The following is a 13,954-nucleotide window of genomic DNA, read 5'->3' as shown; positions in this document are numbered from 1 at the left end:
CTTTCACAGAGGCTCAGTTTACAGATAACAGGTAACAGAGTTAGGAAATGTTAGAAAGTAATAAGTGGAAGGGTTTAGATAATATTTGAAGGCTAAGCATCTTTTTCCAGGCCAAGACCTCACCCGGATAGGGGTCGGAAAGAATGGCAAAAGGTTCTGGAAGCAAGTCATTAACCCGTCAATGAAAACCATCATCAGGGCAAGACATTTTTTGTCTGGTGGACAGAGGGAGGAGTTCCCATGGTTACCATGGGAAGAGAAAGGTTCAGGATTTCAGCTTCCATGACGTACGAAAACAGGGGAGGGGCAGGCTGTGCCCACAGGAAAAAAAGTGTTGTTTTACACGAGGCTTGGATTTTTTCCCCTGACAAGGATCTTTGGGAAGGAGAAGGGTGGGGCTAGTACTTCAGGGGTAGAACCAGCTTGGCAGGCTGGGACAGAGGCACAGAGAAAATGTGCAAGATTCTTTGGACTCCAGTGCTGCACCCGTGTGAAGGTCGGGTTTCTCCTGAGATATGAATACTGTGAAATCTTTCTCCATTGAAAGCTTCCAATGAGAGCCAGTGTGGTGTAGTGGTTAAGAGTGGTAGTCTCGTAATCTGGGGAACCGGGTTCGCGTCTCCGCTCCTCCACATGCAGCTGCTGGGTGACCTTGGGCCAGTCACACTTCTTTGAAGTCTCTCAGCCCCACTCACCTCACAGAGTGTTTGTTGTGGGGGAGGAAGGGAAAGGAGAATGTTAGCCGCTTTGAGACTCCTTAAAAGGGAGTGAAAGGCGGGATATCAAATCCAAACTCTTCTTCTTCTAAATAAATCATATTCCGAAGACACTGCAGACAGACTCCACCACACCTCATTCACCCCAAAGGAACACAGACCCTAGTTGAGTGTCAAGACCCCTTGAAACCTCATGCACCACTTGTTGGCATGCAACCAAGCTGGCTCCAGCTGGCTCCAGCCCACCGGCCGATGTGCCAGGCGATCTTCAGATCTTGGTGCATGAATCTGCGACCCAAGCTTTAGAAGCTAGGGCACGCTACTCAGCAGAGAAACGCTGTGCAACAGAAGTAACAGGAGAGGCTGTGTGAGCATATTTACAAGAAGTTTATTCAGCATACATCAGGACAAAAGGAAACATGTCTGATCTCCTTCATGTCCAAAGCAAGCAGCATAAGCAAGAGCTATACACAAACGGAAGTTCCCAGCAAGCTGTGCTGGAGTGTAAACAGAAATGTGACATACAACAATTCCACACGTCTGTTCTTAAGGTGGAACAGAATATTCTAACACCACTCGGCAGAGATTGGGGTGGCCAGTAACATCAGGTAACGCTAAACCAAACCATGGCTTAGTGCAAGCAAGCAAGTTTGCTGTTTCCCAGAGTGAAGATTGTGCTATGCTCCTCCCTGGTTTTGCTGCTGCTGCTGCTGCTCTACACAGGGCTTAGCATTACATCTGAACTAGAGTTCATGGTTTGTCTCACCAGATAAACCATGAGCATTAAGTCACAAACAAAACATGGTTACAGCTTGCAGTTTGTCTAGAGTGAGTCAAACTGCAAGCCCAGGTTCAAACATAAATCTAGGTGCCATCCTGGGTAGGATGGCAGCAGGAGGATCATGGGAAGAGCACAGTAACTACTACCTTTGCTCTGTTCGTTCATGCTATGCCATGCTTAGCATGCATGCAAATTGAATCAAAGCCTCTAGTGGTCGTGAATGGGCATACATCCTTAAGACCAACAGCCATTGCCCCCAAGTTCTTAATTTTTGTCCAAAGTCCCCTGCTTATGCATATGACCATGCGCTTTTGCCTTCATTTATCGCTAGAAGTTTAGACCATACGTGGCTAATAGTCAACTGATTTCTTGCAACTCTCTTTCATAACAATTTTTTGAAGAACAGCTGATTGCAGGAATGTTTAGGTAATAAGCATAGCTTATGTCTAGTTTTTGCACGGGGCAACTTACCAAAGTGAAGAAAGATCAAAATTTGTGGAATTGAAAGACCTTTGATCATTTTATGAAATCATTCTGGTTAGTTATATGATGTTGTATGAAGGTTTCAAAAAGGATGATATAAAAAAAAAAGATATAGCAGATGATTACTAGAAAAGGATGGTTTTTTTCTGTCCATGAATGGATTATTTTTGATGGAATGCAGCCTTTCCTTAGTACTTCTAAATGGGATATGCACTTTAACAAAGAAATTATGCAAGCTGAATAACAATACTAGAAATTATACAGAATGTTAAACTTGAACAATTGGCTGGTGAAAATAATTCCACATTAATTTTTTGTTTGTTAATGGTACTCACAAGATGATTTTCTCATGAGAAAGACTCTCATGAATTTTCATTTTATACAGTGAATTAATGTCCACACCTTAAGAAATATGTTTGCATTCAGAGGATTAGGTGTGCAACTCTGCATTTATGATTACCTGTCCACCAAATTAAAATACATTCCTTACAACTCAATCCTGCAATCCAGCTGGTGGAACTAAATAAACTTAAACCACATTCGCTGGCTTCACAGTTTGTATGGTTGCAGTTATTGTTTTCAGAACACAGGAATTTATACCTTGTCTGAATATCGGCACATCTAGTTCCGGAATGCCTGCACTGATTAGCAGTGGATCACCCAGGTTTGAGATGGGGTCTTTCCCAGTCCTACCTGGAGGTGCCAACACATCTGCTCTTTCACTGAGTTGCACCCCTAACATCGATCATTTTAAGTCTGCATTTGTAAGGAGTGGCGGAGTTTCACAATGGTGGGTCTGCTATTGAGAATGCTACTCAAAATGCCATGACTTTATGAGCTTGGCCAATAGGGCTCTTTTGCTGCCATCTTCTTGATTGGTCTTAGATGCTGTTGTGTTCTATAGGAGAATAGTCCTGTGGACAATTTTCGGGGGGGGGGTGTGCTAGTGGTGGATGGCAAAAGTGGATGGGGCAGCAGGTGTGATTCTTACCTTTGTACGTAAGCGGATACTCCAACTAAACATCAGGAAGAGCTTTCTGATGGTAACAGCTGTTTAGACTCCCTTGGAAGGTGGTGGACTATCCTTCCTTGGAGACTTTTAAGCAGAGGTTGGATGGCCATCTGTTGGCCATGGATGCTCTAGTTGAGATTTCTGCTCTGCAGGGGACTAGATGATTATCAGAGTCCCTTCCAATTCTACAATTCTATGATTTGCTATTTTGCAATGCCTCACCCATCTAGCTTGTTCAAGGGCAATCCTGTGACCTGGATGGACCAGGAATCCAGTATCTGGGTTCAACCTTAAACTAGTTGTTTGGATTACTGTGATGCATTCCAGAATAGATTTTACTTTATATGCATGGGAGTTGAATCACAAATGATCCCATAGCTTCAATCATTATTGCAGAACTAACCCTAAGTGTGATCGTAATAGAAGCGTTATATGAGTGCTGATTTTGTTTTAATCTGGTTTAGCATCAATTGATGGTACCAAATACTTATATCCCATGTATTGATATTGCTTTGCTTGCAGGATACACTGATTCCCTTGTGGGCTGCAAATAACATAATTTAAATCTAAATATACCAAGTTAATTAGTTTTGGTAAGCAATAATGCTACACACTATCATATGGTCCTTAGATTCATAATTGTACTTCAAAGCCAAAGGTAAGGGTTTGGAGAGTGACAGCAGTTTAGCAAGTCTAAATGATTTTTTCTTTCTTTTAAGAGTCACTCTTCAGACATTTCTGCAGTTTTTTCGTGTGCACCTTCTGTTACTTTTTTCTTTTTTTGTATCACAGTGTTTTACTTATTCACTAGGCTTTCAATAGAGAATAACATTAATCCTTTTAAGCTCCTTATTCTAATGATTTATTTTCTTGGAAACCGTTGTGATCCTCCTTTGAATTTTAATGATTGCTGGCTATTCAAGGATTCATTGTTTTGACTTCCTGTCCTTACCTTTGTTTCTAACATGTCTGTAGGGAACACCTGTCTAATACTGTATCTGGCCTTGGTTCTCACTGGCTTACCATATTCACTCAAGCCTATCTTAAAGTGTTATGTTGAAATGCTAGCTACTCATGCATGAAAATAAACGTAGGATATATATTTGCAGAGATAGGCAGATAGACAGCAGAGGAATGGCTAAATGGATTGAGTCATTTTTTTCTGTGAAAGTAGTGTTTTTGGTGCAAATAATAGCACATAATGCTCATCGCGGAGAAGTTTGCTAAATATGTTAGCACTTTAAAAACCATTAAGCAGCCCTGTATGTAATTCCCATTTCTTTTAAAGTTTTTGAAAGGAAGAGAAATATGTCTGCTGTTGTTGACAGAATCTAGTATCGTTTGCTGAGATTTAGGTCACGGCTTATGCTGGAGTTGAATTCTCATTTATCCTGTTGAAATAAAGAATCTCTTCCGCAACAGAGCTAGGGATATCATGCGTTTTTGAGAATATCTTATATTCTAATACAAGGTCTTAACAGCTATACCCTAGTATGCATAATACATTTTATTCCTTATCTGCAGCCTTTTGGACTTTGATTCAGAATACCAGGAGCTCTGGGATTGGCTGATTGACATGGAATCCATAGTGATAGACAGCCATGACCTGATGATGTCAGAGGAGCAGCAGCTGCATCTTTACAAGGTTAGCGCTTCCGTTACTGCCTTTACCTAGCTATAGAAGATCTGATTAGTTTGACAAGTCTTTCTCTCACAGGATAGCCCTGCGTTCATTGTATATATCATGGTGTCTATTAGAATTCCCTTCCCTGTCCCCAACCTCATTTCCATCCCCTCTGTGCTGACAGCCTGCACCAACATCATAATTGTGAGAAAGTTCCCTTTATCACATTCCATTTGGTGCAATTCTATGGGAGGACAAAGATTTGTCTTTGGTGTGAATAGAAATAGATGAAACCGCATTCATAAGTAGACTGAAACAAAATGAAGAGGGGGGATGATAGTAGCATTTAGAAAATGTGTTTTGATTGGAGCTTTCGTCTGGTTTTATCTACCTTTCATGCCATGTTAGTAAAGGCGAGGGTGGGGGGGTGCCTTGATTTAGCTTATTGTTTCAGGATATAGGATTTTTCCCATCTACTTTGCATAATGCAAATATTATTTTATTAATACAATGTGCCTTTAATGAATTAAGTACAGTACTAATAAACTTGTGCATTGGTTGCAAATCTTGGGTTGCAGCCAATGTTAGCCATACCTCAGAGTAGCCCCACTGAAGTGAATGGACATAGTTAAATTGTGCCATTAATTTCAATGGGTCTACTCTGAGTAGGATACAACCCCTTGTGCCTTACAAAGAAAGAGAAAGGGAGGAAAGAGCTGTTTTCTGTTTCTGATAACTTTTGCTTAACAAAAACAAAATTAACATAACTTCTTCAAAAGCAATAATTTCACTTTTAACTCTCATTCTGGACTTTTGTATGTGATGTGGAGATTGGGGGGGGAAGCATTTTGGGAGTGGAGGAGGGGCTTTCTACAGACATATCAGGATGTAGTAAATCTTCCTCATTTAGGCAATTTTTATTGGACTAATTTTGACAGTTGTCATCCTTGAATTGCTTTGAGCATATGGCATATCTCAAAGAGCAGATTGTGAATCATAAAAAATAAAATTAATAACTAACAACAGAATCAGCAACAGTATAACGACAAGGAACAACTACCCTCTAGCCTTTTTTTATTTCTTATGCAAGAAATGGCACACTCAAGGTCAAATAGAAGTTGTTTTCTTCTCTGTTTGTTTTTATATATATAATTTAATCACACGTGAGTGTTTTTTAAAATAAAAAACCACAAGCCACACAACAGTGTGATGTACCAGCAAAAAAAGGTAATGCTATTCTAGGCTGTGATCACGGAAGTATAGTGTCCAGATCAAGGGAAGTTATAGCATCACTCTATTGTGCCTTAGTCAGACCACACTTGGAATACTGTGTCTAGTTCTGGGCACCACAATTTAAGAAGGATGTTGACAAGCTGGAACGTGTGCAGAGGAGGGCAACCAAGATGATCAAGGGTCTGGAAACTAAGTCTTACGAAGAGCACCTGAAGGAGCTGGATATGTCTAGCCTGGAAAAGAGGAGGCTGAGAGGAAATATGATAGCCATCTTCAAATATCTTAAGGGCTATCACAGGAGAATGCTTGTTTTCTTCTGCTCTGGAAGGTAGGCTTTTAAAACTGTGAAATGGCTTCAAGAAAGGAGATTCTGATTCTCCTTCCTTGGAGGTTTTCAAGCAGAGGTTGGATGGCCATCTGTCATGGATGCTTTAGCTGAGATTCCTGCATTGCAGGGGGTTGGACTAGATGACCCTTGGGACCCCGTCCAACTCTAAGATTCCATGATTTAATCCTTTGTAGTTTCTGTAAGAACTTCCTATACAGAATACTTAAATACTTGTACATTCAGGTAATTTGGAAAGCCAGTTTAGATGTGCCAGTTCCTCTGTGGACTTTTTATACAACGGAGAAAAATTAAAAATCCATGCACAAGCATTTCACTCTCTGCATTAGTAAATTCCGAGGAAAGCTTATTCACTTAGTCTGATTTGAGAAACCATTGACTGAGCAAATGAGTACATTTGATCACCCATAAAGAGTATTGCTTTACTGACACACGACATCATAGCAGGATTCATCATACCGGTACTGTTTTTGACACCCGCTGAAGACTTTCTTATTCAGGCAAGCCTGCCCAAATGGTTATAAAGTTTGTAGGTGTTTAATTTGTTTTAGTCTATTTTATTGCAGTTTTAACCTTCTGTAAGTTTTACATTACAGTTGTAAAATCTTATTACTGATAATTTTATTGCTTTATCTTTCTTTTAAACCACTTTGAGGTTTTTTCTACAGTCAAGTGGTATATAAAGTTTATTAAATAAATAAATAGCAGTATAGCTTAATATATAGTGTTGAGCACTATATATTACACCATTGCCTTTTGTAGAATAGGGATTGTGTCCAAACCCTCTACAGAATGAGGCAATTGAGAAAAAAGAAAGCATGATAAGATAGACATACAGTGGTACCTCGGGTTAAGAACTTAATTCGTTCTGGAGGTCTGTTCTTAACCTGAAACTGTTTTTAACCTGAGGTACCATTTTAGCTAATGGGGCCTCCTGCTGCCGCTGCACCGCCACCACGCAATTTCTGTTCTTATCCTGAAGCAAAGTTCTTAACCTGAAGCACTATTTCTGGGTTAGCAGAGTCTGTAACCTGAAGCGTCTGTAACAGTGGTACATACTCTTCAGATTACATATGCTTCAGGTTACAGACACCGCTAACCCAGAAATAGTGCTTCAGGTTAAGAACTTTGCTTCAGGATGAGAACAGAAATCGGGCTCTGGCGGCGTGGCAGCAGGAGGCCCCATTAGCTAAAGTGGTGCTTCAGATTAATAACAGTTTCAGGTTAAGTACGGACCTCCGGAACGAATTAAGTACTTAACCCGAGGTATCACTGTATGCATTCTTCAAGTGCCACACCAACAAGCTTCAACCATCCATAGCAGCTATATCTAAGATAAGGCTGTAAGTGGTTACACTTACTGTATAATAGGATTCCCATGTTTGCATCGTTGTGACCCGTGTGTATATTTTGTAACCTTGAATAGCTGTTCTTCTTGTTCCATTGTACAAATGGGGAAGCTGACACGGAGCTTAACGTGAAACATAAGAAAGAAACAAGCTGTGGTCATTGCAACATTTCATAGAGGCAACTTGGTCATACGGTTTTCCACAGATTCTGAAGGCAGACCAGTTTACCTGACACACCAGTTAACCCAATAATCTCCCCACCCCAGGATGCAGTACAGCTGCAAAGGCTGCAATCAGCTGCGGAAGAGCAGTGTGTGATTGTGCTTAATCCTTTCCCTCTCTAGTAAGTTTTTTCCCCCTGCTAACAATCCACCCTCAAATTGCCTTTGGATTGCATATGACCACCCTAACAGCATCATGAAAGCAAACCATCATGAATGTGCAATGAAAATAATGTCTCCAAGGGCCCTGAGATCTCTAAGCTTTTGGCCCACTATTCATTTAAGAAGAAGAAGAGTTTGGATTTGATATCCCGCTTTATCACTACCCGAAGGAGTCTCAAAGCGGCTAACATTCTCCTTTCCCTTCCTCCCCCACAACAAACACTCTGTGAGGTGAGTGGGACTGAGAGACTTCAGAGAAGTGTGACTAGCCCAAGGTCACCCAGCAGCTGCATGTGGAGGAGTGGAGACGTGAACCCGGTTCCCCAGATTACGAGACTACCACTCTTAACCACTACACCACACTGTAGTTATCTCCTGTGAGTGAACAAAGTGGTGGAAATTAAAAAGTGTGAGCCAGGCGAAAGCAATTCTTCATGCAGGTTTCATTTGGCCCTAGAAACATTTCCCCCCTGAACGAAACAATAGACTTCCAACTAGCTTTTTAAGAAGCAATGGTGCAAAAAACAATAACAGCCTGTTTTTTAAAAAAGTTTTCTAATATTAGCAGTTTCCCTCGGGAATGACCGTAGCTCGGTGATAAAGCATCTGCTTTGCATGCCTGTTTCAGATCTAACCTGAGGCCTTTCAAGCTTCAGTTGGGAGACACTTCTTTCTGAAACTGGCTGCTGTCAGTCAGTGCAGACAATACTGAGGTCAATGAACCACTGGTCTGACTCAATATAAGGCAGCTTCCTATGTTCCTAAGTATAGGTTTTTTAACGGTTTCAACAAGTTCCCAGGAACATGTGGTTGATACCTGAATAAATTTCCTAGGGTCATTTCACACATCCTTTGGTAAAGTAGTGATAAAGACACCACAGGATGATTTTATTGTGTCTGTGTCTCATGGTGAATGCTTCTGGTGGATGCATCCCTATGTAGTGATGGCCGGTATATATCACAATGGAAAGGCTCTTCCTTCAGAAGCCTTTCTAGTGATGTGGTATATGCTAGCTGCCACCACATGAGGGCTCATTTGAGTAGGCAGAATTTGAGTTTCCATTTACAGATTGTGTGTAGAATGCATATATCATGACAGTATAGTGCCATAGTGTTGAACCATATCGACTGAATGTTGAGCTGTTGAATTTGGTCGTTCCTCATGCAGAAACTACAGGAAATAAATCATGGGAAGATTGGAATCCCGTTTCTCTCTTGCTTTAATTCATGTTGCTCCACTTACAACTATACTGTACAGACGCCAGTTCATTGCACTTTCTCTTTTCTAGGGGTAGATTTCTTCTTCTAGGGGTAGATTTCTGTAGAGAATCTACAGAATCTTCCTCCTAGTTATTGAATTGATAAGTAATTGCACCGCTGAGCTAGCTCAGCAAACCTCCTCTGCCAGGTTACCTGCTGTGTTTTCACTATTGGCAGCAGTAATCTTTGCCTCTAAGGAGTCTATAAGTGGGAAAGATCTATAATAAAACAAGTACATTGCAAGGCAAGAGCATACATTAAATGCATAATAACAATATAGCGATGCCAGAACTAGGTATGAGAAAATTATCTGTATATTCACAGTTCAGCATGTATCCCCAGTGATGTTTTTCTCTAATTCCATACCAATTCAAGCCAAGCCTTTCTTCCCCTGATTTTATCCTGATAGATGACGATAGGAGGCCTTGGTAAAATTGACATAGAGCAGAGCTGTAGCTTTTTGTTCTCAGTTGGTTCAAGCCTTTAATGTAATCTTATATCAAAGAAGAATTCTCCTCCTTCTGCCTCCAAACAAACCTGCATTCATTTTGAAATCTCAGTTTATACGATATTAGGCTAAAGGCTGACGTAGTATGGAAAGTGAGCCACAGGGCTGTCAATACTCCGTCAACCTTCTTTTTATATTGATGTCTTTCTCTTGTGTGCCGGTGAATTGAATGCTGATATGTAATTCTTGACCCTCCCTACTTGCTCAGCTGCCTGATCAATACTGCTACCACCATCTCCTCCTCAGCCTAGGAAACAAAAGCTCCCTGCAGCCGGTGGCGGAGGCAGAGGGAGGTCATTCAACTTGCGTCTCAGGCACCTGGATTCTGGACACTTTGCTTGCTGGCAGAGGAGGAGGAGCCTGCATTTATAGCAATTGGATGGGTGGGCAAGGTAGGAGAGGCAAGAATAACATTTCATCATTCAATATTATGGCCTGATGCTACTAATACAAGGGAGCTGTCAGCACATATACCATGCTGTGAGCTTACACAAGAAGGCACAAGAGACCACTATCTTGCTGAAGCTAGTAGGTCTGGTCAGTGCCTGGATGGGGGACCACTTAGGAACTATAAGTAGGTCTGCTCAGGTTCCGTGATGGAAAGAAGCGTGAAATATTAATGTAAGAAACGTGTCTGTCTTCAGTCTTAAACTCTACTCCTGTTGCATAGTTATCCTCACTCTAGCTATCCTACTTTTAAGTTACTTTAGGAATAGAGTATCTAGATCTTTTGAGTATGCTTGGTCAGGCTTGGCACCAGCTGTCAGCCAGGTCAAGCATTGGCCAAGGGGCTCAGGAGACTCAGAAAGACCCTCCCCAGCCAAACTTACCTGGGCTGCCACTCACTGCCCTTTCTGCCAGGTGCTCACATGGTGGTGTGTGGTGTTGCTGCCACTGCTATGACACTGGTGGCAGCAGAAAAACAAAATACTGCATGGGATATTGGGGTATGTGAGTTTGAAGGGACATCAGCCGTACCATGCCAAGGACCCACTTAAGTTTCTGCCGGGTTCATTTTGGCTTCATCCTCCTTTTGTCATTAAAATACCTGGACCTGATCTCTCAAGCATTCTTTAAAGATCCACAGATAATTATCCTACATAGGATTTATAGGATCTGGCCCAAGCGTCTAAACTCCTCTCATTAATCCTTTAATAGAAACCTCTGTATTGATGCAAGATTTCTTCCTGGAGTGTTCAAAAATTAAGCAAATCAGGGTTTATTGGAGCTGTGGAGATTAGAAATGAATGTACTAGACAGAGAAAGTTAATGATAATTCCTTACATTTTCCCCAGAAGATTAATTGTGCGTTAGATTAAAACCCCATTAAACTGAGTAAGATATGATTGTTAAAATTGTTAGCATGTAGGGAGTAAAATTAACCAAACATTTCTTTACAAATATAAAAATGTTGGCATCTCCTTTGACATTTGGAGGGTTGATTATAAAAGCATTTAAGGTGCTTGAAATACATACTGCATAAAATGTGCCCTGATTAAATCCTCAAGAAGGATGTGTGTGCCATGGCGGGTACAAGAAATACTGATCCTGGCGTAATGATTTGTGAGTAAATGTGTTGATTTAGCAACAGGAAAGCTTAAATACGAGGCTGTCCAATCAAAGAGGGGGTAGTACACTTGACTAAATGCCATTCAAATGTTCATCAGAAGTGAATGCTTCCTAAGGAAAGTTGGAGGTGCGGGCGGGGGGGGACAGGAACCTCCATTTATCCTAGGTGGGACTAATAGCAACTGGGGGAGGCGGGCGGGAAGAGAGATTTAGATCAGGGAAAATATTTTTGAAGACTTTAAAGCTCTATATAGTTTGAGACCCATATATCTGAAGGAGTGCCTGCTCCCACATAAACCTGCCCACCAGCCTGCTTCACAAACTGCACGGACACTACATCTTTAATGCATATTCAGAGCACATTTTCCCAGCTCAAAGAATTCTGGGCACTGTAGTTTATCCGCCACAGAGTTACAATTCCCAGCAAGCATTAACAACCTACAGTGCCCTGAATTCTTTAACGGGGGGGGGGGGGGTGTTGAAGGCTCTATATAGGTGGTTTATGTTGTCAAAGCTAAGAGTTGCAGCTGGTGTTGGTGAGTAAGGGAGAAAGCGGTTTCTTCTCTCCATCCCTGCCTCTAATGATAGTGATTTTCAAAGAGGGAACATGTTTTTTTTTAAAAAAAAAAAAACCCAAAATACATCTGTTGCTTTTTGGAAAATTGAGCTCTGTGTAACAAAATGCTCTTAGTTCCTGCAATTCTGCTTTCCCTAAGAACCATTTCCCTTGAGGAATCTCATAGGTAAACAGAGTAAACATGCCTCAGATTATGTGTCTTTCTTGCATTTCTTTTGGAAACTGTCAGAAGCACACAACAATATGCAGTGTATTAGCTTATAACTTTATTATTTCCCCATTAAAAAAATAATAATGTAAAAACAAATGAGCCTGGAGTTAGGCAACATTAATTGCAGTCGTACCATCTTAAACTGCCACCGCCACCCTTAAAATCACTTCTAAGGTGCCTATTTATTGTGTATCTTTAACCAAACACAAACTTTACTAATCAGTACAGGCTAGACCATTGCAGAGTTAAATGGTTCATTCAAAGCAGAGCTTTCAGTAGCAGGATAGTAAGTTGGTGGGTAGGGCTTAACAGTGGTGATCATTTGTGAGGAAATAAGAGTGGCTATATTTTCACGGGTAAATTGTTGAGGGAAATGGCACTGCTTTACTTCTGAAGATGCCGTTCATTTCCTCCTCTGGGTGTGCTGGTGCTCCATGAGCTTTTCGCTCTGGCTCTGTGCAGAGCTGCGGCCTCCTGGATCAAACAAACCATGGTGAAAGTTTCCCTCATTTGCATCACTTCTAGACAGCCCTGTCTTACTCTTTGCTGTCAGGAAATCACTGTCTTTGTCACCTTTCTTCAGTGATCTCCTTTTGGCAGAGATAGTCCATGTGACCAGGATTAATCACAACAACAACAAGAAGAATCCTGGCTCAGGATTCAGTGACATGTTTTGCTCCGAACTCCAATAACAACAGTGTAGGCTGGAGTCAGGAGGAAATGACTGCATTAATTTCTGAGTGAAAAGATAATTAACACTTAAAAGACTAATGTTGTAAGCTATGAAGCTATAATTCATATTAATGAAAACGCGCTTAGGGGAGGGAGTAGTACCGGGCTCTTTGTTGTTAAAATAATTTAGGGAAAGTAAAAGGGGGGGACGCAAAGTCTGTGCAAAGGGGAGAGGGAAACCGTCAGCTATAATATACTTAAAGGTTTGAAACTGCAGGCTGAAGTGTGTGTAAAGTGCTTACTTAGATGATATGAATAGGATCCTGCCAAACAAAAGCAGTAGTGTGCTCCTAGAATGCTGTGCTTAGAGGAGTTTCCTTGGCAACAGAAATGCAGTTCCAAAAGTAGACAGAACTTTCCTCAGAAAACATGCTATTAATAACAACCTTCCGGAACAACCTGGAACAATTTGACTACTTGGCAGTGATAATGCCAAGTGTTCTGCAAATTAATGTAACACAACAGTTATATGTTTCTCTTGCCCATAATTCTTCTGAAGTTGAAGTGTGAGCTCTGTTCGGTTTGTGGATCTGAGGGCAAGAAGCCATCCCAAATGTTAGTGAAGCGAACGAAAGCGGAAATACCAGTAGCTCAACTAGCGTCGGGCACATTATTTTATCTTGTACATACGACAGATTTGTTTGATTAGATTATTTATTCTAATTGTAGGGATGGAGGGCAAAGTGTAAGTACAGGGTTAGTCGCCATCCCAGATTACAAAGTGTGTAGCAAACACTGTATGAAATGGTTAAAATCGTTGAAGGTTTGTGCCTTCGGTGTACATACAAAATATTCGGTTCTTAGGCTTGATTCATCTCCTGTGCAATCCTATGCAGCCTCCTGAGAAGTAAGTCCCACTGAGTTCAATGGGGCTAACTTCCAGGTAAGTGAGTAAAGATTGCAACATAAATTGTGCATGCTTTTGTGCATTTGAGAGCTCACTATAGTTGTCTCTGTGTTTTCTGATGCTTCTGTGTGCTGTAATTACATGGGTCGGAGGCTTCGGAAATGAGAACTCTAACTCACCCTTCATGGATACTAGCTGAGTGACTGGGTGAACTGGGGAGCCTCCTGTGCTTGTGGAATCTCTCTGCATTGTGGGGAGCCAGTGGCATAGCATTGATTACTGGCACCCAGGGAAGGCATCGTTCAACACTGTGGTGCTATACT

The 13,954-nt window shown here is 41.3% G+C and overlaps 1 protein-coding gene across 5 annotated transcripts in view; it reads left to right on the top strand.

The window, feature by feature from the left end:
* The window catches only part of AKAP6 (A-kinase anchoring protein 6), a 251,727-nt gene that overhangs the window by 163,359 nt on the left and 74,414 nt on the right, over positions 1 to 13,954 (top strand). For all 5 annotated transcript variants that reach the window (XM_028721043.2, XM_028721039.2, XM_077926121.1 and 2 more), the window contains exon 9: positions 4,517 to 4,637. In XM_028721043.2, the coding sequence (XP_028576876.2) occupies positions 4,517 to 4,637 (121 nt within the window). The remainder of the gene's footprint in view (positions 1 to 4,516; positions 4,638 to 13,954) is intronic.

The sequence above is a fragment of the Podarcis muralis genome, chromosome 1 (assembly GCF_964188315.1).
Source record: "Podarcis muralis chromosome 1, rPodMur119.hap1.1, whole genome shotgun sequence".
NCBI lineage: Eukaryota > Metazoa > Chordata > Lepidosauria > Squamata > Lacertidae > Podarcis > Podarcis muralis.
Note: the sequence above shows the minus strand (reverse complement) of the source record. Positions and strands in the feature narration are given on the sequence as shown.